This window comes from Gossypium hirsutum, chromosome A08 (genome assembly GCF_007990345.1).
Source record: "Gossypium hirsutum isolate 1008001.06 chromosome A08, Gossypium_hirsutum_v2.1, whole genome shotgun sequence".
NCBI lineage: Eukaryota > Viridiplantae > Streptophyta > Magnoliopsida > Malvales > Malvaceae > Gossypium > Gossypium hirsutum.
This window is the reverse complement of record NC_053431.1, coordinates 123,847,342-123,872,860: the sequence shown is the minus strand read 5'-3', so window position 1 is coordinate 123,872,860 and position 25,519 is coordinate 123,847,342. Positions and strand designations below refer to the sequence as shown.

The following is a 25,519-nucleotide window of genomic DNA, read 5'->3' as shown; positions in this document are numbered from 1 at the left end:
GATGGAGAGGAGGAGGAGGAAAAATATATGAATGACTCGTGTATAAATTGATCACATGCCCGATTATAATCGATAAGTGTTGGATTATAAATGATATAATGTTTTATTTGGAATATTTATTATGAAATTATGATTATCGTTATAATACAAAAATTGAACTTGTGAGTTATTATATGGCTAAATTTTAGTGATTATTTGTTAATTTTATGAAATTCATGATGTGTTATTTCATATGTATTGATGATAAAATCGTGAATAATGTAAAAGCATGAAAATTGATAAATGATCAAATTGAGCATTTCAGTTCAGTGACAAGATGAACTGAAGGAAAAGACCATGGTTGGACCATGGCAACAAGTGATAAGTAATAGCTACGGCTACACTTATCTGATCAAGGACAAATGACAAGTGAAAAGTGGTAGCTTCGGCTACCTGATCAGTGAAAAGTGGTAGCTTCTACTACCTGATCAGTGAAAAGTGGTAGCTCCGGCTACCTGATCAGTGAAAAATGCTAGCTCCGGCTACCTGATCAGTGAATAGTGGTAGCTTCGGCTACAAGTGACAAGTGATTTCCGTATAAGACCATATCTGGGATATGGCATCGGTGTGATATATATGCTACTGTATAAGACCATATCTAGGATATGGCATCAGTGAGATATGTGATTCGTGTAAGACCATAGTTGGGCTATGGCATCGATATGTGATATGTGATATGTGATTACGTGTAAGACCATAGCTGGGCTATGGCATCATTATGTGAAGATGTGTAAGACCATAGTTGAACTATGGCATCGAGAAAACGAAGTACTCAATTCCAGGAAGTACGAAGTTTGGTAAGATATGAGTATAGAACTTGGTTGATAAATGAATTCATTTGTGATTATATAATTGTTCATCTTGAATGTACTGTCCATATGCATTGATAATTCAAATGTTTTAATGAATAAAGTTTCGACATGGAATAAATTGAACACGAGACAAATAATAATGAAATTAAACTCGAAATTCATGAAAATGACGGTTATTGATATATGGAGACATGAGACATTGATTTATGAATATGGAAAATGTTTAATAAATGTGTTTATTCATAATTATGGAATTATATACCTCATGTGTACTATTTGCATAAAGATGATATTTCAAATACTTTGGTTATTTAAGCTTAAATATGAAACAGTATGAAATCAAGATAAGTTGTTATAAAAATATATTTAGATTACAGAGATATGACTGATATATGTTGTATGATTACATAACGTGAAATTGTGTATATATATGAGAAATTTAATGAGAATTGAGCCCATACACGTTTCTTGTTATTTATATAAAGTGTACGACTGACAAGGGTGATGAAGTTATAAACAGAGAGTTACACGGGTTGAAAACACGGACGTGTGACTCTCCAAAGTGTGAAAATTTTCTAAGTGTTGTAAAAGTTTCATATGTTTACGGTTTGGTCCCGAACCACCCTGAATGTATGTTTTGGGCCTCATAGACCCATATAAGGGACGTTAAACATATGTGTGAAAGTTTTTTTAATTTATAAGAAATTTTATGGCTGATTTTTACATGATTGATCATATTAAGTTCGTTAATGCCTCGTACCCTATTCTAGGCCGAGAATACGGGTAGGGGGTGTTACATAGTATCTCAATTTGGACAGATTTTTGAGTGCCGGGTAACAATGATGAAAAGCTACAGAATGTCAGCAGCAGTGAAAATATAGTGTTAGTGTCGGATTTAATTGATGAAGTGAATAGAACTTGGAAGGCTGAATTAATTATCAATACCTTCTAGGCGGATATTGCTAGAAGAATAATACAGATCCCTTTGGCGAGGTCAGTCCACGACGATTTCCAAGTTTGGAGAGGGGAACCATCTGGTAACTTCTCAGTGATGAGTGCCTATAAACTATTATAGGAATCTACTCTAAATCTTAGTAATTTTATACAGGCTGATACTAAAGCTTTTTACAAGAAATTATGGAACCTAAACATTCATTCGAAAATTAAAATTACAGTGTAGAAGATTTCTTGGAATTATATTCCTACTTTTTCGAATCTAAAGTTAAAAAGAATGGTTGTTGAAGATCGGTGTCCTAGGTGCCAACAAAATGGGGAGGATAGCAACCACGTTTTCTGACAGTGCCCCACAATGATAGAAGTATGGAGGTATTTAAACTTTTCATGGATACTCAATAATAGTGCTCAAGTCATTTGGGAGTGGCTTACCTGGGTCTTTAGTCAGGGGACAAATCAACAATGTTGCCTCTTCTGTTGTGGGCTGTGGATAATTTGGACAAACAGAAACAAATTAATATACAAAAGGAATAATACAACTGGTTGGGATATCTCTAAACATATTTCTAGTTATATCTCAGAGTTAAAAGGTATAGAGGATAAGGAACTCATGTTGAAGGAAGGTAGGAAACCCAAACATGATGAACAAATGGGGTTTGTGGCTATCTACTCTGATGCGGCTTTTGATTGATAGTCTTGCAAATCGGCGTCGGGGTTAATAGTTCGAGATGTGGGGGGTAATATTTTCGCATCCAAGTAGGTCCTTCTCTCCGATGTGGCATCTCCGTTTGCTGCGGAAGCGTATGCAGGTTTTCAAGCAGCAAAGTTAAGGATCTCTATGGGCTTTCATGTTTTAGAAATAATAGGGGATTCAAGAACAGTGATAACAAAATGCCAGAATACAGAACAAGACAGGTCGATTATCGGGGCAATCATTAGAGATATTCAAAGCACAAAGAATCATTTTCAGGAACTCAGATTTTGCTTTATACCAAAGTTAGAAAATTTCTATGCCCATTTTCTAGCAAAAGAAGCATTAAAGAAGGGCGAAGATCAATACCTGAAAGGCGGCATCCCAAGCTTTGTTCGGTATGCAATGGAGAGGAAGTGCCTAGGATTTGCAAATGCAAAGAGAGAAAGCGTCTAAGGAGTTTTCAAATGGAAACTTATGAAAAGTCTCTTTCTTGAAAAGGTAGCAGATAAGCAAAAGATTCAAAAAGATCTGCTATAGGGTAATGGCTAGGTCGGTGATGTGAAGCGTCTGTGATGTGAAACGATAGGAAGTAATGGTGACCAGCTGTTTCTGACGACTGGATTTTTAAAATTAAGTTTCCTTTTCTGTTCTTTATTATACTTTAGTCGGTTTAATTTTTGGGCCAATCTGATGGAGGCCTATTATTTTATTTGTTTTATTAGGCCTGCGGTGTTGGACCTTACCCAACTCAGCAGGAAAACTTTCATATGTATTTTTTTTATATATCGAGTCGATCTATTCAAAAAAAAATTGTAATTATTTTTAAGTGTACAATTATCACATATTCAATTAGAATATAATTATTTTTAAATGTACAACTATCACACCTTCTATTTTTCAATGTATAATTATCATAATTTACAATAAAGTATAATTATTTTTAAATGTAAATTTAGTAAAATAATGAAAAATAAGTAGTATTTTGTCAATTCGAAATTCCTCTAAACTCGTGCTTATATATGTGTGTATATATATATACATACATATAAAATAGGGAGAATATTTGATGCTCTATCAATGCATAAGTCCTATGCACCATCTGTGAATAATAACATGACACCTCATAATTAAATAAAACATAAAGTAGCGGAGGGCTTATAAATAAATAATAACTTTATTTAAACATAATTAAATTATAAATAATTATAAATAAATGCTAAAACTTTGAAACCTAAACTTGAGAACTTAGACCTTAAACTCTTAAACCCAATATCCTAAATCCAAGAGTTATTAATATTTAAGGATAAATATCAAATTTATACATGAACTTTGTTTCAATGTGCAATTTGATACTATTTGAAGTAATTATACACATGAAACTTGAATTTTGGTTCATATGTTATATATCAAACTTTAATTTTTGTTCAATTGTACACATTTAAAGATATGTATACATAAATTTATTTGTTCAATTGTACACATTTAAAGATATGTATACATAAATTTATTTTCATATCATATTAATATGATTTTTTGTTTATGTAATATATCAACGTAAAATGGTACTAATTCGATAATGTTGTTAGTGATTGGTGAAAATTGATTGAAAGCAAAATTTCATGTATAGAATTACAAAAAATCAAATTTCATGTATGATTTTGATATTTATCCCTAATATGTATTTATGATAAAAAATGTCTAATTATGTTTAAATATAATTTTTTGTATTTATTTATATGTCCTCATTTTTTTTGTTTAATTTAATGATAATGTGTTATATTATTATTTATTGATGGTGCATGAGACTTATATACCGACAATGCATCAAATATTCTTTCTATAACATATAAATTATAGATTATAAATAGATGAATCAATTGTTATATTTATTTATGTTTTATTAATGTATCGATTTATTTAATGAATATTATAATTATATTAAAATTTAACCCAATTGTAATTATAATATTTTTATAAAATATATTATTACTTAGGATACAAAAACCGTTTATATATTTTAAAATTGGATAAATTACAAAAATAGTCATCTAACTATGCCTTTAGTTGTTTTTTATCACTCAATTATTATTTTTTTCGATTTAATCACTCAATTTTTGAAAAACTAAATATTAATCACTCTTTTGTTAGATAAGTAACGGAAAGCTGATGTGGGATTTTCTATTGGCTTAATAACAAATTTAGTCTTTCAATGCTTACATATTTTATCAATTTGATTCTAAATTTAAAATTTTTAACAAATTTAGCCGTCAATTTTTTTAATTTTTTTAAAAAATTTTAGAATTAGAACTAAATTGAAAAAAATTGTAAAAATTGAAGGTTAAATTTATTGAAATTTCAAATTTATAAATCAAATTTATAAAATGTGCGAACATTTGAGGACTAAATTTGTTGTTAGGTCAATAAAAAAGCCATGTCAACTTTCAATCACTTATCTAACGAAAAATAATGGGAGAGTGATTGAAATATTTAATTTTGAAAGTTAAGTCACTAAATAAAAAGAATTAATAGTTCAGTGACCAAAATAGAACCAAAAGCATAGTTGGAAGATTATTCTTGTAATTTACTTTTTAAAATTTGAATACTAAAATGTATTGAATGTTCACTTTTAATAAGCTAAGACTTAGTTTAGATGAGCGGTGCATGTATCTCCAATGAGGTTAAAAACAGTGGTGATTGTGAGATTAATTATCGTAGTGATGAGATTATATACTGTAGCAATGAAATTAGAAACAGCAGTAGGATGTGTGTTTGGATTCAAAAGCAACTGTAGTAGTGAGATGAGAAAGTAAAATGACTATTAAAGGCATTACATTATAACTTAAAATATTTTTTATAAAATTATTAAAAATATGTGAAATTGTAATTTTATTTAATAAAATAATATCTATGACAATATTTTTATAAATATCTTTAATTAAATGTTTTATGATCATTTAAAATTATTTACCATATTGAATGATAAATTATTTTTAGTTATTATTTATAGTTGATCAATTTTTTAATTAATATGATTTGATGACAAATTGTTTAAAATGATTTTGTAATAAACGCTAATTAATATTATATTTATACTAAAAAATAATTTGATTAAAATTACAACTACAATAAGAGGAAAAAAGAAAGAAGTTAAAAGGGTAAAATAGAAATTACACCATTCCACCGGAGATCGGAGATTTGTATCTCCATTGAAGACCTTATCCCCCAGTCAAGAATTGAGAATCGACGAGGTGTGTTCTTTCAACCGGTGGTCTTTCAAACAACTTCATCAATGGAGTGTGGTGAGATTGAGGGTAAATTTTTCTACAAAAGCCAACGCATCGAAGGTAAACAGCGATCCAACGATCCAAAAATGTTAAGACACGGGGAAAATTCAACTTCAAAAATGATTTCCATAAATGGAAAAAGTATTAAAATTATTTTATTTTTATTTGGCAAGAAAATCAATGTTGACCAAGATTGGTAAAGCAAGAAAGGTTGGTAACCCTGATTTGACACCTCGATTTGCCGCTAAATAAGATATAATTTAATTTTACTTATAAAAATATTTTTTAATATTAATATAAAATCAATTTAAATATTATATTAATAATATTACAAATTTTCGAGTGCACCAAAATTTTTTTAAAAAAAGAAGCCAAGCCTAAAGAAACAAAATTTTAAAAAATAAAATTACAAAGCCAACAAAATTTTAAAGTTGAAAAATAATGCAGTTTTGAGCAAATTATTTGTAAATTTGTAAACAATAGGTACCACAAAACATTGCTGGAAGTGTCCAATTGATATAAATAGTTTTGTAGTTATTAGATTAACAATAATAATAACAACAAATGAAGTCAATTTTAGCTGATTTCTCTCAAACGTTACGTCCTTTGCAGTTTGGTTCAAATAATTGTGCCCATTTATCTCTAGCTACATTTTTTTATTTAATATATATTTTTATTCATCTAAATAAGTTATTATTTTAGATAAGAAAATTAGTTATATTTATAGTTTTTTTAATTACAATTTAAGAGTCAAAATTTTTTTTATGTAAAACTAAGAGTCAAAAGGGGTGCTTGGTTAGGTGAAAAAATGAAAGGAAAATAAAATTTAAGTGTAATTGGTTGGGAAAAAATGTGGGAGGAAAGAAAAATCAATCATTTTAAATTGAAAAGATGGGGGAGATAAAATAGAGAGAAATGTATGTCAGTATAAATTTTTTTTTGGACTTTATCAAGTAATGAATGAAAAAAAAAATTAATGTTTTCCATTCTTCTAGGTTTCTACCCCTTCAATTTTCCATTCTTACAATTTTCTTTCTACTCAACCAAACAAAACTTAAAAGTTTATCTGAACGCGTCTTTAAAAAAATATTTTTTTAAATTCTTCAAGAGTCAAATAATGAATTAAACCATAATTTTACAACTTTTATATAATTTAATACCTCTCAAATCAAATTAATAAGAGAGATTCAATTGTTTTTTTCCTTAAGATGTGAAATGAAATTCAGTGAAATTAACATAAGAAACAGACGAATGGGACCATGAATTTTCAATCCATTTTCTTGACTGACTCTGAAGGTAAGGAGTGAGCCCGTGCTCATTACACCAATTATTGACACAATAAGGAGGTTGTGGAGGTTTGGTATGGTTCACGTAGAATGCGGAAAGCCGTAGGAGGGTTAGGATAGTTGGAGTAGGGTGTTCAAGAGATGACTTGAGAGGTGATGAGAGTAGGAGAGATTTAAGAATGTTCTTAGGGAGGAAGGTATCTTGTCTCGTTTCATGGTGCATGTAAAGCCTTTAAGTGAGTTCTCCCTAGTAGTTATTGATGTGCTAAATCTCGTCCACATATTGGTCTTGGACTCCTTGAAAATTAGTCAATTTATTGGTGTCTTGTTGTCGTAGGCAGTGATGAAACCATAATTGTTTTTTTGGAGGGCGGAATTAAATTGTATATTTTTATGATAGTAAAAATGTAATTTTACCATTATTAAATTTACAACTTTAAAAACTATAAATGGGTCTAAATGAAGAATTTTCTATTTTACGAGGGTTGGGGCCCCTACCAGCCCCCTAGATTCACCACTAATCGTAGGTTGCCTCATACATATCTTTAGTATGGACTATCATGTTTGGGGAATGGATATTTGTAACGTATGATTGGCAAACATCATATCCAAGTCAAGAGAGTGGCCTCAATGGTCTAGGCTTGCGAGATCTTGGACTTGCAAGTAACTTAACTCACAAGGTCCTCCCTAGTCACAAGTGTTTCCTTGTGAAGCATGGGTTTGTGAGTTATTAGTATAACAGAGTTAATCTAAGATCATCCATTTTTGTGAAAAATATGATTTTAGATTTGAGTCTCCTCCTATATAAATATGTGAATTCTCCTATAGATTTATTATGGTTAGTTAGTATAATTGAGTTGATTATTTAGTTCACTGCTTGTAGTGATCAATTCTATTTTAACGTTATAACTTCCAACAAGAGAATAAATTATGAATTAGAGTTTTCTCACACCACTAAAGCATATTGACTCAAGAGGTAAAAAAATTTGATACCCCTTAAATAAGATTTGAGATTTGAGTTTCATAAAACGAGAAAACTACATCAAACCTTATTCAAAAGTCCAACCTAATTACGCATAACATTTAAAAGAAAATCAATGTAACTACCCCAATTAAGAGTTCATACTAAAATGATATTTTCAAATAATTTATCTGAGATAATAATTCATACAAAATTTGAATCTTAAACAATTGACATAATAATGGAACAAAATACATAATTTGTAGATAATAAATGTAGAGGACCCTGATGATTTGGTAAATAGTTAAGGTAAATTATATTTTTAGTAAGTTTACGTTTTAATTATTTAACTTTAAAAAATTACAAAATAGTCACTAAATTATTTAAAAGTTTTTATTTAACTTACTAAACTATTATTTTTTAAAAATCTAATTAACCAGCTCTAAATAACTATCCATAAAAAATAGAAATACATAAATAAAATAAATGAATTATTGGAAGAAAATCGTAAACTTATTAGGTGGGAAAGTTGTCTGTAATTTACTAATTTTAATAAATAAAATAAATGAATTATTGGGAGAGACTCGTGGAGGGACTGCAATCCACTTCTTTCTATGTTTGCCTACATATTCCATTGTCCATTTCCCCCCACCATTTCTACATAATTAATGCGATTGAGACTAATCCACTTCTTTCTATGTTTGCCTACATATTCCATTGTCCATTTCCCCCCACCATTTCTACATAATTAATGCGATTGAGACTATCTTATTCGTTTCTTAGTGTAATTTTACCATTTAATAAAAATTTTAGTACTAGTTTGATAAATTAAAAATATTAAGTGTTGAAATTTTAATTATTGAATTTAAATTATAAAATTATTTGTTATATTATTTAAAATTAATTATGAAATATATTTAGATTGTTTGATAAATATATATTTTAAATTTTAAATAAAATAAAATAAAATTCTACATATTATCTTAAAATTTTAAACATTTCACCTTATTCTAAATAAAAATAAAAATTTAAATGTAAATTCTTTTTAAGATAATATAATATTAAAATAAAATAAAATAAATTTATAATATTATCTATTAAGTGATAAATAACTCTTATATATTTATTATTTTTCATACTTTTTTATAAATAAAAAAATCTATCAAATCATTTTTAACTTAAATGATCAAATATGCTTAAAAAATTAAATGAATGAAAATTAATATTTTAAAAAATCTATCAGATTCTACCAAACAATAACTTATTTAAAAGTGAGTGTAATTATATTCTCAAAAAAGAGAATGGAATTATTATTACTTTTTCTTTTAACTTTTGAAAACTTTTGTTTTAAAATTGAATATTAGTTATGATTTTATTTGTTCACCAAAATGGGGTTTTTTACCTAAATAATACAAAAAATAAAATTAATAACTAAAATAGTATGCCCATAAGATTATTTATCAAATTTGTATAATTTTTATTGGTGCCGCCTGTCAGATTGGCGTCACCGGACTGCAATAGGCGGTACTGGACTGAAATGTAATGGTCTAAAGTTTTTAAGGACCTGTGATGAAATTTTTCTATTTTAGTATGGCTGTTGAAAAGGAAGGGCAAGGTTGCCGCCTAACAGAGTGGCGGCACCAAACTTTAAATAAGACTAATTACTTTTTAAGCCTTCATTGTTTATTATTTTCTTTTTATTATCCTTCAACTCACTATAATGTGTTTAAACAAATCTTTAACCTATTTTTGTAGTTAAATAAGCCCTTCATTTATGATTTTTACTCATAAAAGATCTATATTTTAATATTAAAGTAAATATATTTTACCGAAAGTAAAACTATTTAAAAAAATATAAACTAATTCACATCTTATGTTGATGTGAATTTGATGAGAATAATTTATTAAATAAAAAATAAAAATTTTAAATTTCTTGAGAGTGCTTATATACATGATATTTTTAACTACTCTTTCGAAATTTTTTATTACTTTTTTAGTTTTATGTTGATGTTAAAGTTGTATATAATTTTTATTGTATCAACAAAAAATTAAGATAAGAGCTTGAAATTCAAAATATATATTTAATTTAATATTAAAATAAAGGGGTTTTATGAGAAAAAACCATAAGTTAAGGGCTTATTTAACTACAAAAATAGATTAAGAGTTTGTTTAAACACAATATAATGAGTTGAAGGGGAATAAAAAGAAAATAATAAATAAGGAGGGCTTAAAAGGAAATTGGCCCTATTTAAAGTTTGGTGCAGCACTCTTTCCCTTTCTTTTCCGCAGCCATACTAAAATAGAAAAATTCCATCACAGATTCCTAAATACTTTAGACCATTACATTTCAGTCCAGTGCTGCCTATTGCAGTCCGGTGACGCCAATCTGACAGGCAGCACCAATAAAAACTATACCATTTTGATAAATAATGTTATAGGCATACTATTTTAGTTATTAATTTTATTTTTTGTATTATTTAGGTAAAAAACCCACCAAAATGCTTACACATGGTAGGATATGGTTAATTACAAAACATGCAACATATGATTTAATGTTGGTTAATATATGATTAATTTGAAACTAAATATTTAAATTATATATTGGTTAAAATATGTTTTTAGTCCTTGTACTTATATAGAATTTGAGATTTGATTCATTTACTTTAAAAGTTAAAAATTTAATCTTTTTACTTTTTAAATTTTTCAATCATTAATATCGTTTGTAGTTTCTATCTTAATTGGTCAATTTAATATGTTTATTTTCTATCAATTATATGTCACATCATTTAAGGACAACCTAATCAAAATTTAAAGTTGACAAAATTTGATAGAAGTATTTACGATTTTAATAATTTAATTGAGATTTTTAAATAAAAAAATAGAAAGACTTAATTTTTAATTTTTTAGGTACAAAGACTAAATCTCATTTTATGTGAAGTAAAAGAACTAATTGCATATTTTAACCTTATATATTAAGAATAAATAGTTACTTGATAATTAAACTTCTAATCTATATTTCTTTTATTCCAAAAATATTTTAAAAAAGTACTAAAATTAATATTTAAAGATAAAAATTTTAAATAATTTCCTTTTAAAATATTTTAAGAAAACTAAAAAAATAACATAAAAAAATTCAATTATTGTTTATGGCATAATTACATCTAACCTATGAACGAATTAAAAAAAAAAAGCTAATAAACTTTTCACATTGGAAAAAAAATGCAGTTATCAGCAAGGGTCAAAATTAATTTATAAATTTTACAATGGTAAAAATAAAATTTTATCATTTTAATAGTTTATATCTTTATAATTTTTAAAAGATTATAAATTAAATTTTTATATTTTTAGGAAAACTAAAATTTAACTTTATTTATACTAATTTAAAATTTTAAAAAATTTAAATGAAAATTAATTTTAGTGGCAGGCCCCTAGTTTTGCGCCTGATTATCAGAAAATTATTTGTAAACTTATAATCAATAACTTTTATCACTTCTTGGAGAAGTCCAATTAATGTAATTAATTATTGAGTTTTGATTTATTTCGTAAAGTGACATTTACTTTGGCATCTTCCTTCAGATAATGTATCCATATACGTTAGCTACTTTCTAAAAATGTCCTTCTATTTTTTATTTATTTAAATTATAATTAATTTAAGAGTTCTTCAACTTTTTTAAAAATCATTTTAGTTATTTATTTAATTTTTTGTCTCTTTTAATTTTTAAATTTATATTATTTATCTTATCATCTTAAAATAAATAGAAAAATTAATATTTATTAACTTTAATGATATGATATTCACATGTCAATTCACCTATATAATATGTTAGTAATTAATTAATTTTTTTAAAATTAAAAAATATTATCAATTAAGAGTTTATTTTTATTTCAATACAATTAAAATGAGAGTAATTTATTTATTTTTTAATAAAAAATAAAATATAATCATACCAACCTCTATAACACTTAGGGACAACGCTCAAAACTCAATGTCGAGTACTTTCTCTTGTAAGAATGAACAAAGCTTTGACCTTTTATAGTGTCCCAATGTATTTTGCAACGTAGCGAGTACTTTCTCTTGTAAGAATGAACAAAGCTTTGACCTTTTATAGTGTCCCAATGCAAATATTGAAGTAGTAACAGTAGTAGCAGTAGTTCCTCCTTTTTCTAAGAAATTGATGTGAAAGATGATGAAATTGAGCAATTTTTTTATGATTGAACCAAAAAAGAAAAGTAGTAGGGCCATGCCTTAATAATACATAAAGTGGACAAAAAAAAATCTGTCCCACTCTTTTCCTTTGTTTACCCATCGCAATTTTATTAAATATATTTTAAAAGTAAATTTTAGTTATCATTATAAGTATTATTAACCTAACAACCTGTTCTTAAAAGAAATTTAATCTCAGGCAATAAAAGATAGTTAACCAAGATTGTGGATGCATTGTTATCATCAATATCAATATCAATTTTTATTTTTATTTTCTTTTGATGATTAGCTTAATAAAATTTGACCCCAAGATTGCTATAGGGTAACAATTATTAATACAAGTTTATTCGACATTCCAATTTTATAAAAAAAAATTATTTTATGTAATATCTAGAAATTTCGATATTAAAAATAAGTTAATATTGTTAACAAATAATTAAGAGACATAAAAATGATGTTAGAAAGTGAATTATCGATAATGAATCAAATTGAAATTTTATAAAAGTAAGAGACTAAAATATTATTTCAATATAAGAAAGACATTTTGAGAAAATGACTTATTAAAAAATAATGTTGAAAATATATTGATATTCGTAAATTTAAAATTAGAGCATAAACTAAATTGTAATAGAAATAAAGTTAGAAGGGATATAGATGTAATTTTTCTATTAAGTGAAAAAGGATTAAACTACAATTATACCGTGAGAAAATAATATCTACGTCAACAATGATTTTATTTGATACATGTGTTTGCATGTGGGAAACATATGAACGATGAAAAAGGTTTAAATGATTATTGTACCCTTATATCTTAAATATGATCAAATATATTTTAAAGGGTAATTTGTTCATTTGATCATTAAATTTTAAATTATAAAAAGATAAATACTTTTATGGGAAAATTATGGGCCATTGGATCGAGGTTTCAAGATTTAATCTTAACTGTAAAATAAATGGAAAAATCTAGAAAAAGAAAGATACTTCGTGCTTTTCTTTATGTAGCGGACGTTGGAAGCAAGAGGGGAAATTTTGCTAATTTTGTTAATTAGCCTTTAAATTTGTATTTTTTTACTAAAACACTTCGAAATAGATTGCTAATATGGTAATTGACGATGTATATCATATCAATAATTAATTAAAAATTTTTAAATTATAGATTATTATTATTATAATTTTTATTATTAAATAACTTTTTATAATTTTTATGCTTTCAAAATAATTTCAATATTTTTTTTATTTTCTTTGGAATTTTTATAGTTTTTGTTTATTTTAATTAATTAATTATTGACGTGACATGTACATAGATGCTATGTCAGTAAAGTTAATAAACATTAACTTTTCCATTATTTTGACAAATAATACAAATTTAAAAGTTAAAAAAATAAAAAATTAAAATAATATTTTTTTTTATAAAATTAGAGTACTGTAAATCATTATCGTCAACTTCAAATTTGAATATTGATTTCTTAATCTACAGGTAAATTAATTTCTATCAATAATAAAAAATGAATATTTATTACATTTTTCTTTATCTTAAAATTGTGAGTTTTATTTTTATTTCGAGAAAATCGTCACATGTGAAACACTTGTTGCCTCAATTATCACTTAAAGGAAAAGATCTTTTACATGTGAAAGAAATGCTCAATGTGTTATCTTTACATACTATGTTTTCTGGGGTAACATTGTTTTTATTCAATCAGCAAAGCAGGTGTAAATGACCAAATATGCCCTCTTGATAATCCAAAAAATAACACGATGGAAGAGGATGGGCCAAAGCAAACTAACGCATCTAAATTAAACACAAACATCGTATTGGTACATAAACCAAATCGGGTTATGTTATGTGAGATCATTAAAAATAAAAATTAGATACGAATATGTATATGAATTCATCGGTATCTTGAGATATTGAAATTTTACAATTTTGATTTTCTAAATTAATATACAGGTATTATAGGGAAAGTGATTCTCTGTTTTTTAAAAATAAGATATTTGAAAAGTTAGATATATGTGTAATTTGAAAACCATAACCCGAATATATAACTTTTGCACCTTAATTTATAATCAACTCATTATCAATTAAAAATTAGTTACTAGAGTATATATACATATTGGACTCGTACTTTATTTAATAACTGAAGTCCAATAAGCCTTAACCAAATTAGATAACTTTTAATTCGGTTTAACATTTTATAGTAATAAATAATAACATGTAGTTATTCTTATTCTTATGTTATGTTTATATTATCCAAAAATCTTCCCACTTGGACCACAAATACATATGTATACTAATTACCTTATAATTACATTTCATTATATAACCTTCTGAGCTCAAAACTTAACTATCATATTCGAAAGTTATTCAGAACAATCTCATCCATTAATTATGTTAACATAGAACTAAGAAAAACTTTCGTTACATATATCGTAAGAAAATTCATCCCTTATCACGTATATTAACATAAACAAATAACATAGATCAAGTATGAATATGGAGCATAAAAATTACATGCAATGTGATTTAAACATGTCTATTTTCAACTGGTCTTACTTAAACCTTAGTAAGATCAAACCTTATCAAAATCAGAGTGTTAATAACTCAAATAACTTTTATTTCTGAAAAAAAAAACTTTAAAATATCTGTAAACTAAAATAACTTATAATGTTTCTATAATAGAAAGTTACAAACTCCTACTTAAATTGAATATCCTCAAGGACTCGTGAAAATCTTTGGGTGGTATTCCCTTAATAAGCAAATTCGCAATCATGGAATTTATATTAATAATGACTCTAAACTCTTTCTTTAACAACTAAGAATTTAATGTTAATGTGCTTTGACTTTGATGTGCTCCCATTGTTAGTGGAATAAAGGACCGTGGATTTATTTTCACAAAACAAATTAAGTGATCTTTCTATTTCATTCACAATTTGTAGCTTAGTGACAAAATTTCGCATCCATATTCCATGCTTAAATGCTTTATAACATGTTATAAACTTAGCTTCCATGGTGGAAGGAGTTGGGAGTGTTAGCTTAACACTCCTTTAAGAGACAACTCCTCGAACAAGCATATTATAGACATAGCCTAACATAGATTTCATTCTATCTTGGCATCTAGCAAGGTCGTAGTCTTTATACCCAACAATCTCTAGCTTATTAATTAGATTTCTAATATGTAAGCATTTAATGTTTGATTTTATAAAGATACCATATGACTCGTTTAATTGTTTTCCAATAATTCATATATGAATTGCTTAAATATTTACTTAACATTCAAGTAATGTGCATAATATCTGGACACATACAAACATAAACATACATTAGACTCCCTATTATTGAAATATAAGAATCATTTACTTTTGCTTAGTCTCAGAATCATTCTTAGGATATACTTATTAAAACTAAACTTATCTCATTTAGTAAAGTAAGTATTTTCTAGTTTACAATCCTACACGTCAAATCTCTTTAATATATTCTCAATATAGACCCTTTATAATAATCTAAAAATACCTCAAAAACAATCTCAATATATCTCAATTCCTAATACAAAAAATTACATCACCAAGTTTTTTATCTGGAAATTCGTTACTGGAAAACTCTTGATCTCATGCAACATGCTTATATCATTACTAACAAGCAGTAGATTATGGACATATAAAATCAGAAAAATATACTTACTTTCGCTGTGAAAATGTACAGGATTATCTGTTGAATTTTGATTAATACCAACTATTTTCCCAAAAATATAGTAAAATGCACAGAAGAAACACTGTTGTAATGATTGTTTTTTTTGTCGTCAGGAGTTAATGATTGAAAGGACATTTATATAGACGCATCGACTTTTTCTACCTTTAATTATTTCAATTTACAAATCTTAAATTGGTGCATTCAAATCTTTACTATGTTTAATTATTTTCAATTCACATCAGTATACTCTTAATTTATAATGATTTTGTAAATAAAAATTTAGTGTTGACCCAAGGATTTTATAATAATTATTGGATCCAACCCCTTCCAGAAAGTTTGGTCGGTAGAATGTTGAAAACAGTTGGTAGCAATTGAAGGAATAAAATAAATGAATTATGGGCAGAGAATTAGGAATCGTGGAGTGCTGCAGTCCTTGTTTCTCCAACATCTGTTTGTCATGGCTACACATACTACATGACATGGAGACTCATTCTTCCAATTTTAATATTATAATATTTAATCCTTTTCTTTAATTTTTCAATTAATATTAAATAATTTGATTTAAATTTAAGTTTGAATATCAAAATTTTAAAGGTAAAAATTAATGGAATTTGGAGTTAAATTTAAAGTTGGATTAATAGAGTGAATTTAGGTGAATAGTATACTTATCTGTATAAAAATAAAAATAATAATAAAATTAAATATTATAACAATACTATAATATATAATATAAGATAAAAATTAAACAAAACAAAACATACCATATCTAATCTCTTATTAAACTCGCCTTAAATATTATATTTAAATTAGTAAACTACATCTGACAACGAATCAAAAGAAAAGCGAACATGCTTTTGGTGTTGTAAAGGTTAGTGCATTTTTCAGTAAATGATTTCTAAATTTGTAATGAATGGCTACCAGAAAACTTTTTCTTTTCTACAAATAATGTAAACAGCTTTTTCTTAATTATTGGATAAAGTTAATTAACACAAACGTGGCATTTACTTTGGCAGCTTCCCTGAAATAATGTGTCCGCAGCTACATTTTTCTCTTTCTTTTTTTAGTATTTATTTTTATCAGATTTTATTTATATTAAATGCTTATTTAAGTATAAATATGAAATTAAATATTTACTTTTGGCAGTTCATTGGAGGCCTTCCAGAAAGAGTGGGGTAAGTTGAACATAAATGGCATATTATCGGAAAACAATAATTTATTGTGATTAGAGAAGTATTTAGAGATCACGATGTCAATTGGATGTACGGTTTTACTACGAAGATTGAGAAAAATTAGGTATTCAAAATTAAGGTAAGAGCTATATTAGAAGGCGTCAGTTTAGCATGGGAGTTTGGTTTTAGACAATTAGAATTAGAGTGTGATAATGTATTAGTTGTGAAAACTATCTTAACTGGTGGTGCAAGTAATAATATGATATTGTAGTTGTGTTTAATTAGTCTAACTTTTATGCCAAAATTGAAAAGTTCATTTTCGATACATTCCTAAGGAATATAATAGAGTAGCTGATTGGATGGTCAAATTTGTAAGCGAGAATTGTGATGAGATGCATGTATATGAAGAGACCTTAACCTTATAATAGAAACTTCTCGAAGACTGATATTGATTCCGTGGTTGTTACTTTTAATTAATTTGTTATTATTGCATTTAGTTCTTAACCGTTTCTTGTTAGAAACACTTGTTGCCTCATTTTTATTATTAGAAAACACTTTATATTGTTTCTAATAACAAAAAATAAATATTAATTACATTTTAATATAATTTAAATAATTATAAATAAAATCAATCATTCAACTAACAAAATATATCTCAATTGAAACTCAAAAAAATTTATCTATAACCTTAAAATTTTTAAAACTTCCAACTTGCTATTTAAAGAACCATGGCTTCATTGATACAATTTTTTTAAAAATATTGATGATTTTATTTATCAAAATAAAAATATAATGACTTATTTAATCCATTAATTTGATGAAATAAAATTCATTTTAATAACAGTAAGTAGCATTGATAAAATCAGAATAATACATGACTGATGCTCCAAGGATTGGCAAGTTAAGTTTCGCCACATTTAGAGAGATAGAAACAAAGTTGTTGATTATCTAGCTAAAGTAGATGGAGGCAGAGTAGATTAGTTGGTTATTTTTTATTATCCACCACCTTCTGTGAAAAGTTTGTTGGAGGACGATATCCGTCAGTTAATAATGAAAAAGGGTAGAAGACAATAGTTTAGTTGCTGCTGTAGGTATGACCTAAGTTTATTTTATACCAAAAATAAAAAAGCCATTTTAGCTCCAATGTAATTTTTACATTTTTAGTTTTTAAACTTGTATTGTTTGTTAGATCATTAATGGATAATTTTAAAGTGTGTTAACTTTACCGACGTGGCATACACGTAGATTGCCATGTCAACAATTAATTTTTTTTTATTTTAAAAATTTACAAAAACTTAGTAAAATTTATTTTAAAAGTATAAAAATTATAAAAAATATTTTTAATTTTCAAAAAATTAATTAATTGCTAACATGATATACATATAACTGTTATATTAAAGTCATATCAATAAAGTTAATATATATAAATTTATTATATTTATTTTAAGATAATTTGATAAATAATATAAATTTTGAAAGAATAAAATATTTAAATCAAATACCTAGTTGTAGGTGAAAATAAATAAATAAATAAAAACAATGAAAAAGTTGATGGTGATCTAAGGGAGAAGATAAATGAATTATGGTCATCATTGAAGGCTAGAGTCCCTCACGTTTCTTTAGAAAATAAAATATGTCCTCCACTAAAAAATATATCTTCATTTACATTTAATTTATAATTAATTTTAATCTTTATGATGTAAAAATAATATTTTATATTTAAATTTAAAATGATTTCAAAGTTATATATAAAAGTTATTGTTTAAAAGAATACAATTTTTATTTACTTAAAAATTATTATTTTAAAAAATATTTAAATTATTTTAAATAATATTCAAAAGTCATAAAATAAAACTCATTTAGTAAAAATAAATTTAAATTTTAAACCATTTATTATTTATGGTTTCACATAGATGATGAGACCCATGCTAATTTACTTCTTACGAAGTAGTGGGCCGAATTTTAATATTTTAATGGTTTAATTTTACTATTTTAAGAAAATAAAGATTATGAATTTAGTTTATATATTCTCGCGATTAAATCATTTTAAATTTTTATATTTTTTGAATTTTTAAAATTTCAATTTTAATGTAAATGACAATCATTAATTCTTTAATTAAATGACCTTAACAGTAACGCACTTGAACCTAGGCTGCACCTGACCATTAAGCCAACACATAGGGTTTATATAAATAATAAGTTGACATAACAATATACATATGATAATATATTTGCCCCATAACAGAACTTAATAAATTTAATAGTTATCGTGTGGTAATGATCGAAATATTAAAAATTAATTAAAATACAATAATTAAACATGACAAAATTAAAATATAAAAAATAAATAGCAAAATTTAACCTATTCACAGGTGGAATTAATTTTATTATTTTTATATAAAATAAACTAATGCTTTATTTGTTTAATACTGTGCTTATGGACGTAAAGCAGGTTTATTATTTGAATTTGGCTGTAATTATCGGGTGTAAATTACCGACTGATTATGAATCCGACATGAGTATGTTCACAAGTCTACATTATTTTCAATCATGGTGATAGAAAACTTATTATAACAAGTTCTGAGCAGCGGTTCCGATTATAACAGAAGGGCACCCAACAAATGACATTCGGAGTCGAGCTTAAGCTTAGTCTACAAGGATCAGAACTGGAACTGCATATCCGGTGAATATCCGAGTGCATCAAGGTGTCCAGTCATGGCCTTGTTCATGGGTGGAGGGCCACACCTCAAAACCTACATGATATATGTAGCAATATACATAAATAGTTGGGAGATTTCAGGCATACAGCAAAAAAGATGGTAAAGAAACCAGTAATATACCCGGATGTCCGGTGCTGGGGCAGGGCAATGGGTTTGAATCATTTCCTTCGATACAAAGCCGACACCACCATCCCACACTTCAGGAGGCTAAGGAAACAACACCATAATGTAGTTTGTTAGCAAAAAAAAAGCCGACTGCAGCCCTTTAACCGCAAGATTACATAAAAATGGAACGGGCAGCAATTCAATTATTTATCGAAAATACATTATCGATGCCACTCCAATAATCATGCCAAAATAGTTCAGTAAATCACGCAAGAATGTTCAAATAAATAAATTTGTATTGGAAATTGTTCAAATAGTTCAAATTCCGTATAAATTCAGTACACTGAACGTGCAGAAATGGCTATAACAGAAATCTGGCATTATTGTTCTTTATTTCAACAAGATCTTAACAGCATTATCTATCGTATTCGTATATGCATTGCTGCTATGCATGAAAAAGAGGAGGATGAATTTAACATCACTTAAAATTTAGGTAAATCCACGCTCTCTATTTAGGCCTTTGACTATATATTTGCAGAAACAACCAGCTGGTGTCAATGATGCTCGGTAAATGTGAAAACACAAGATTGCCACAAAGAAAAGGCAACTAACCTGGTTCAGAACATAGTAGACTTTGAAGCGACCGGGGTACTTAGCAGCAAGGCTATCCAGCTCTTCCTGCAAAAAAAGAAAAAAAATTGAATTTAACCATCTTACTAGTCAGCAGTCACTAACCACGCTTGTCCTCGTATAAATATTAAAAACAGAGAAGTCGGATATTAAAACACCTTCAAAAGAATGTCCTCGTATGTGACGTTTGCATAGATAAGGTGTACATTTGTCGTGTCTTTCGGGTTCTCCAATATAGCTCTGGCTACCTAATCAGAAACAAAACCATAAAAAAATGAAAAGAGAAGGTGACATATTATTCAAACATTTAAACCTTGCATATATATTACAGAAGTATCTGTTATGATTTATAACATACTTGGAACATTGGTGTAATGCCGGAGCCTCCAGCAATCATCCCGAATGCTCTAACTTCACCGGGTTGATACCTGAACCTCCCCTGAAAGAAACAATTCACAGAACAACAACATAAGGAAATGCAAGCCACATGTCAAATGAAAGAAACCGTACTGCCAAGACCAGTTTATGCATTCATATGAAAAAAACTGTATACCTTGGGTCCCTTCACAGCAAGATAATCACCAACACGCAGCTCTCTGAAATGGTGCGACATTCTCCCTTGAGGATACATCTACTTAAAAGAAAAGTCCGCCAATAGATATGAGCACCCGGATAAGTATAATATCACACAAAGTCAACTCCAACCAGCAAGAAGTTTCAGGCAAGTACCTTAATAACTAATTCGAAATAACCAACATCAGAATCCAATGTTGTAGGTGTATATGGTTTAATAACTTCTTCACCTTGGCTATCCTTGCCCCTATTAAAATGAAAAACATCCAACTTATATGATATTCCCGATTAGAAGTGTTTGGAAATTCAACAAAGATAAATACAATCAACTTAACCTGCAACTTATATGCTGTCCAATGGGAAGACCCAAAACTGAAGTAGGTGTAGGAAGTTCAAATGTGAACTTCGCCACATTATGGCTCAGCTGTTGGCGCTTCACAAGTTTAAACTCTTTGAAATTCTCCGGATCTAGACAGCCTAAAAGCACATACAACTAGGTAAGAAACTTAATAGTGCTTCCATTGTACATTGTTCTTTATAAGAGCCACATAATACCAGCCTCGATCAGTCATTAAGCTTACTTAGAAAGCAAAGCTATAATTGCTCACTGCCTCGAGTCTGCAATTAAGCATGGCATTCAATACTTATGGATCCGAAACAACTTGATTAGCAATCACATGATTCTATCAGCATGGTAAAACACTTCAGTTGTTTCGACTTTTAGACATTTTCCTATGGTAATAATTCCATGTTTGTGTTAGTAATCCACTATCCAGCATTTGATTTCAAAATCTAAAGAAGAACAGAACTATATCCTACTATACTTTCAATTAATAATCCCCAAAACAAGCAGGAACCAGAACAAATCAAGAACAATAGCCAAACAATTGAAACAATTTCCAGTTTCATCTTCTATTCACTAACAACAAGAAGCTAATATCTGAATCAGTACCAAACGAACCAACGAAAACTCCATTAACCAACAGATATAAATACATAAAAATCCAGAATTTGGTACACCCAATAAGTGAAATTCCAAGAACAATCAATCAATACTGGTAAAAGATAAGGAAAAAGGCAAAACCTTTGGATTTCATAGAGGCAAACAGATAAACAGCACCAACAACAATGGCTAAGGCAGCTACAGCTACACCAACAAGAATCTGAATATCCATAGATTGCAAGAATTCCAAATCCATGATCCTGATTCCAACTATACCCCAAGATCTTATCTTTCTAAGTTCTAATAAAAAGACCCCCAAATTTCTAATTAATGGATAGGACAGGGGAGCAAAAATGGGGTATTTATTCCTTGTTTTAACTCATGCAAAAGGTGCTTTATTTTGTTTTGGCTCTGTTCCTGGCAGAGAAGAGAAAGGGAGTCAAAATTTGTAAACATTTGGTGTAATCGGCAACCCATATTAGCAGAGCTCATTTCTTATAAGGAAGAATATATATATATTGATGTCATCAGTAAAATATGAGAGTGTGACGTTCAATCGATTTAATTTTTAAATTTTTATAATTATAACAGCACGTTTGGTTCGCTGTATTGGATTAGAGGTGTATTGGATTAGAGGTGTAATGGAATAGAGGTGTAATGGAAAAGCTGTGTAATAGCAAATCAACTGTTTGGTTGAATGTAATGGAATAAAGGCGTAATAGTAATTCTGTGTTTGGTTGAGTGTAATAGAGGTGTAATAGCATAATGAAAAAACTAAAATGACTAGAATACCCTTAGCAGAAATTTGTTTTGGTAAATGATTATTGTTATTGTTATTTAAATTTTAATAAGATTATTATTATCAATAATAAATAATTTAATCATATTTAAACATAATTATTATTAAATATATTTTAATTAAAATATATAATTTAATAAAATTCTTAATAATTAGCATAAATTTGTTTTGGTAAATTATTATTGTTATTGTTATTTAAATTTTAATAAGATTAATATCAATAATAAATAATTTAATCATATTTAAACATAACTATTATTAAATATATTATAATTAAAATATATAATTTAATAAAATTCTTAAAATTAATATTCTTATATGAATTTACTCAAATCATAATATATGATACTGTAAAATATAAATTAACATAATTATTATTAAATATATTATAATTAAAATATATAATTTAATAAAATTCTTAATAAATAAAATTCTTCTATGAATTTACTCAAATCATAATATATGATACTATAAAAGAAAATTTCAAATAATTAATATTAAATATGATTTAATTAAATATATGATTTAATAAAATTTAAAATTATTATAACTAATATGATTATAGTTTATGAATTTGTATAATTTAAAATAATAATTATTACATATAATTTAATAATAATATATAATTTCATAAAATTCTTGATAATAGCAATTTTCTTATATGAATTTATACAATTTAAAATAATTAATATTAAATATAATTATATAGTGATATATAATTTCATAAAATTCTTAATAATAAAATGTTCTTATATGAATTTACTAAAATCAATATATAACTTGAGAATTATATTATGCATAAACATAATTAACTTATATTAAGAAAATCTTAGATGAAAATGAAATTGTACATTAAAATCCATATGTTATATAGTTTTACAACATCAAAAAGTTTGAACATTGATATTTAATGGTAAGAAAGAAATCTCCTAACCTATTCCAATCGGGCAACTGAAGGTAAACTAAAGAAAACGACCATTTGAGTTGGATGGTCGGGAATTTTACTCAATGCATCATACCGCTGATCGTCGGTTAAACCTTCAATTGACCATAAGGCTGAATATAAATTTGAAGCTCTCTCTTCCATATGTTGTTCTGACTTCTGCTGAACTACCACCTCGGAGGCAAAACTCCTACTGATTTGATCGCCAACGGCCTGAATTTTCTCCCCGAACAAAGTGGCAGCCTCATTAAATGAAGAAAACACATTATCACGAGCATCAGATTTCTTCTTTCTCTTGTTTGAAGATGAGGAACCCCCTTGGTCTCGATCTCCTCGCGGATCCGTACCAGAAACATCCATGTCATCTAAAGAGACGTCAGCTTCGCAGTCATAGAATGTGTTTCTCTCTTCATTCATATCTGTAGTACGTTCATCATCAGCATGTATTTCTTCAAGAACATCAGCAGCTGTTTGAGCATCTCTCCCAGTTGCTCGATCTCTTGCGTATATGGTAGTAAGCTGGTCATAGTAAGGGAAAGTACGAAATCTGAATTGGACGGCTTCTTTGTGACTCTAAAAAAATGAGGAAATCATATTAGTCGTAAGTTTGGTAAAAATAATATAATAAAGACTTGAAATAATCTTACCTTTAAATAGGACTCCCAAACCGCATCTTCAGCAACAACGAGCTGCCTATGCTCGTCCCAACCAAAACCGCTATTGTTTTGGCCATTAAGCATGTCGTAGACGATTGACCACTCCCTTTTAAGTAACCTAATCCTTGATTCAATATTAGGTTTCGCCTTCAACATTGCATTTGGTAAAACCGTTTGTAGCATTCTTTCCAACTCGTTCAAATAACCGGCTTTGAACCCGGTATCAGCATTAAATGTTCCAACATTGTGCAGGTCTACCATGCTGGAAACTAATGCTGCATCTTCCTCGGGAACCCATTTTCTTTTGCTTCCTCGAGAAGCTTGAGCATTTGATTCTGGAACACCTGACATAATGATCTTAAGAACAAAAAAAAAAAACAAATTATATTAATTACTATTTTAATATCATGATTCAAAAGGTCAACACTTTATAAAATCTAAGTAATTAAGTTGAATATCATGAATCAAAAGTTCCATAGCACAAAAAATTTAAAATTATAACACATGCTGAATTAGAAGAAATTATATTATAATTTCTGTAGTTTAGTACAATACAAAAATCAATACAAAAGTTTCACAAACTAATTTCTAGATGCTTGCCATTCATCGAACATTTGGTTGGCTAGTTCCATCCTCCAAGTAGCCCAAGCATCCGATGGATGAATATTTGTGATATTCGGTTCATCGTCATCCACCACATTAATTGTAGGTAATCCTTCTCCCACCTCCGCTTCAATGGGATCACTACTCATATGGGTTCGAATAAAATTATGGAGCAAAGAACATGCAATAATAATTCTATTGTGCACCCTTACAGGATAGAACGATGGACTCCTAAGTATTCCCCATCTAAGTTTTAATAAGCCAAAGCATCTTTCAATGACATTACGTGCTGAGGCATGTTTCATATTAAAAAACTCTTGCGGAGAACTTGGCTGATAACCCTGACGCCACTCGTTCAAATGATATCGTTGTCCTCTAAATGGTGCAAGAAATCCCTCACAATTTGTGGATCCAGCATCAACTAGATAATAACAACCTATAAAATAAGTCTCATATTAA

The 25,519-nt window shown here is 27.6% G+C and overlaps 1 protein-coding gene and 1 long non-coding RNA gene across 3 annotated transcripts; both read right to left on the bottom strand.

The window, feature by feature from the left end:
* Positions 1 to 1,580: 1,580 nt before the first annotated feature.
* On the bottom strand, positions 1,581 to 3,102 carry LOC121204730 (uncharacterized). 2 transcript variants are annotated; one of them, XR_005899932.1, is made up of 4 exons: positions 2,866 to 3,102; positions 2,238 to 2,596; positions 1,797 to 1,885; positions 1,581 to 1,701 (listed from the first exon to the last, which is right to left on the bottom strand). It is a non-coding gene; the product is annotated as an uncharacterized lncRNA (long non-coding RNA). The 2 variants fall into 2 exon arrangements; XR_005899931.1 differs by lacking the exon at positions 1,581 to 1,701 and having other exon boundaries at positions 1,722 to 1,885.
* A 16,424-nt stretch (positions 3,103 to 19,526) lies between these two features.
* On the bottom strand, positions 19,527 to 22,549 carry LOC107936269 (NADH--cytochrome b5 reductase 1). The gene is made up of 9 exons (XM_016868962.2): positions 22,201 to 22,549; positions 21,452 to 21,593; positions 21,273 to 21,363; positions 21,097 to 21,174; positions 20,902 to 20,982; positions 20,702 to 20,791; positions 20,526 to 20,591; positions 19,929 to 20,015; positions 19,527 to 19,841 (listed from the first exon to the last, which is right to left on the bottom strand). The coding sequence occupies exons 1-9, from the start codon at positions 22,313 to 22,315 to the stop codon at positions 19,749 to 19,751; spliced, it is 843 nt and encodes a 280-aa protein (XP_016724451.2). The 5' UTR covers positions 22,316 to 22,549; the 3' UTR covers positions 19,527 to 19,748.
* Positions 22,550 to 25,519: the final 2,970 nt, after the last annotated feature.

Bases quoted from the DNA above. Each gene is read 5' to 3' on its own strand.
- LOC107936269 (XM_016868962.2), bottom strand. From the start codon at position 22,315: ATGGATTTGGAATTCTTGCAATCTATGGATATTCAGATTCTTGTTGGT. The intron at 20,983-21,096 runs GTATACAGTTTT...TGTTTCTTTCAG, and splicing joins TTGCTGTGAAGGGACCCAAG to GGGAGGTTCAGGTATCAACC. The intron at 20,592-20,701 runs GTGTTTTAATAT...CTTTTTTTGCAG, and splicing joins ACGAGGACATTCTTTTGAAG to GAAGAGCTGGATAGCCTTGC.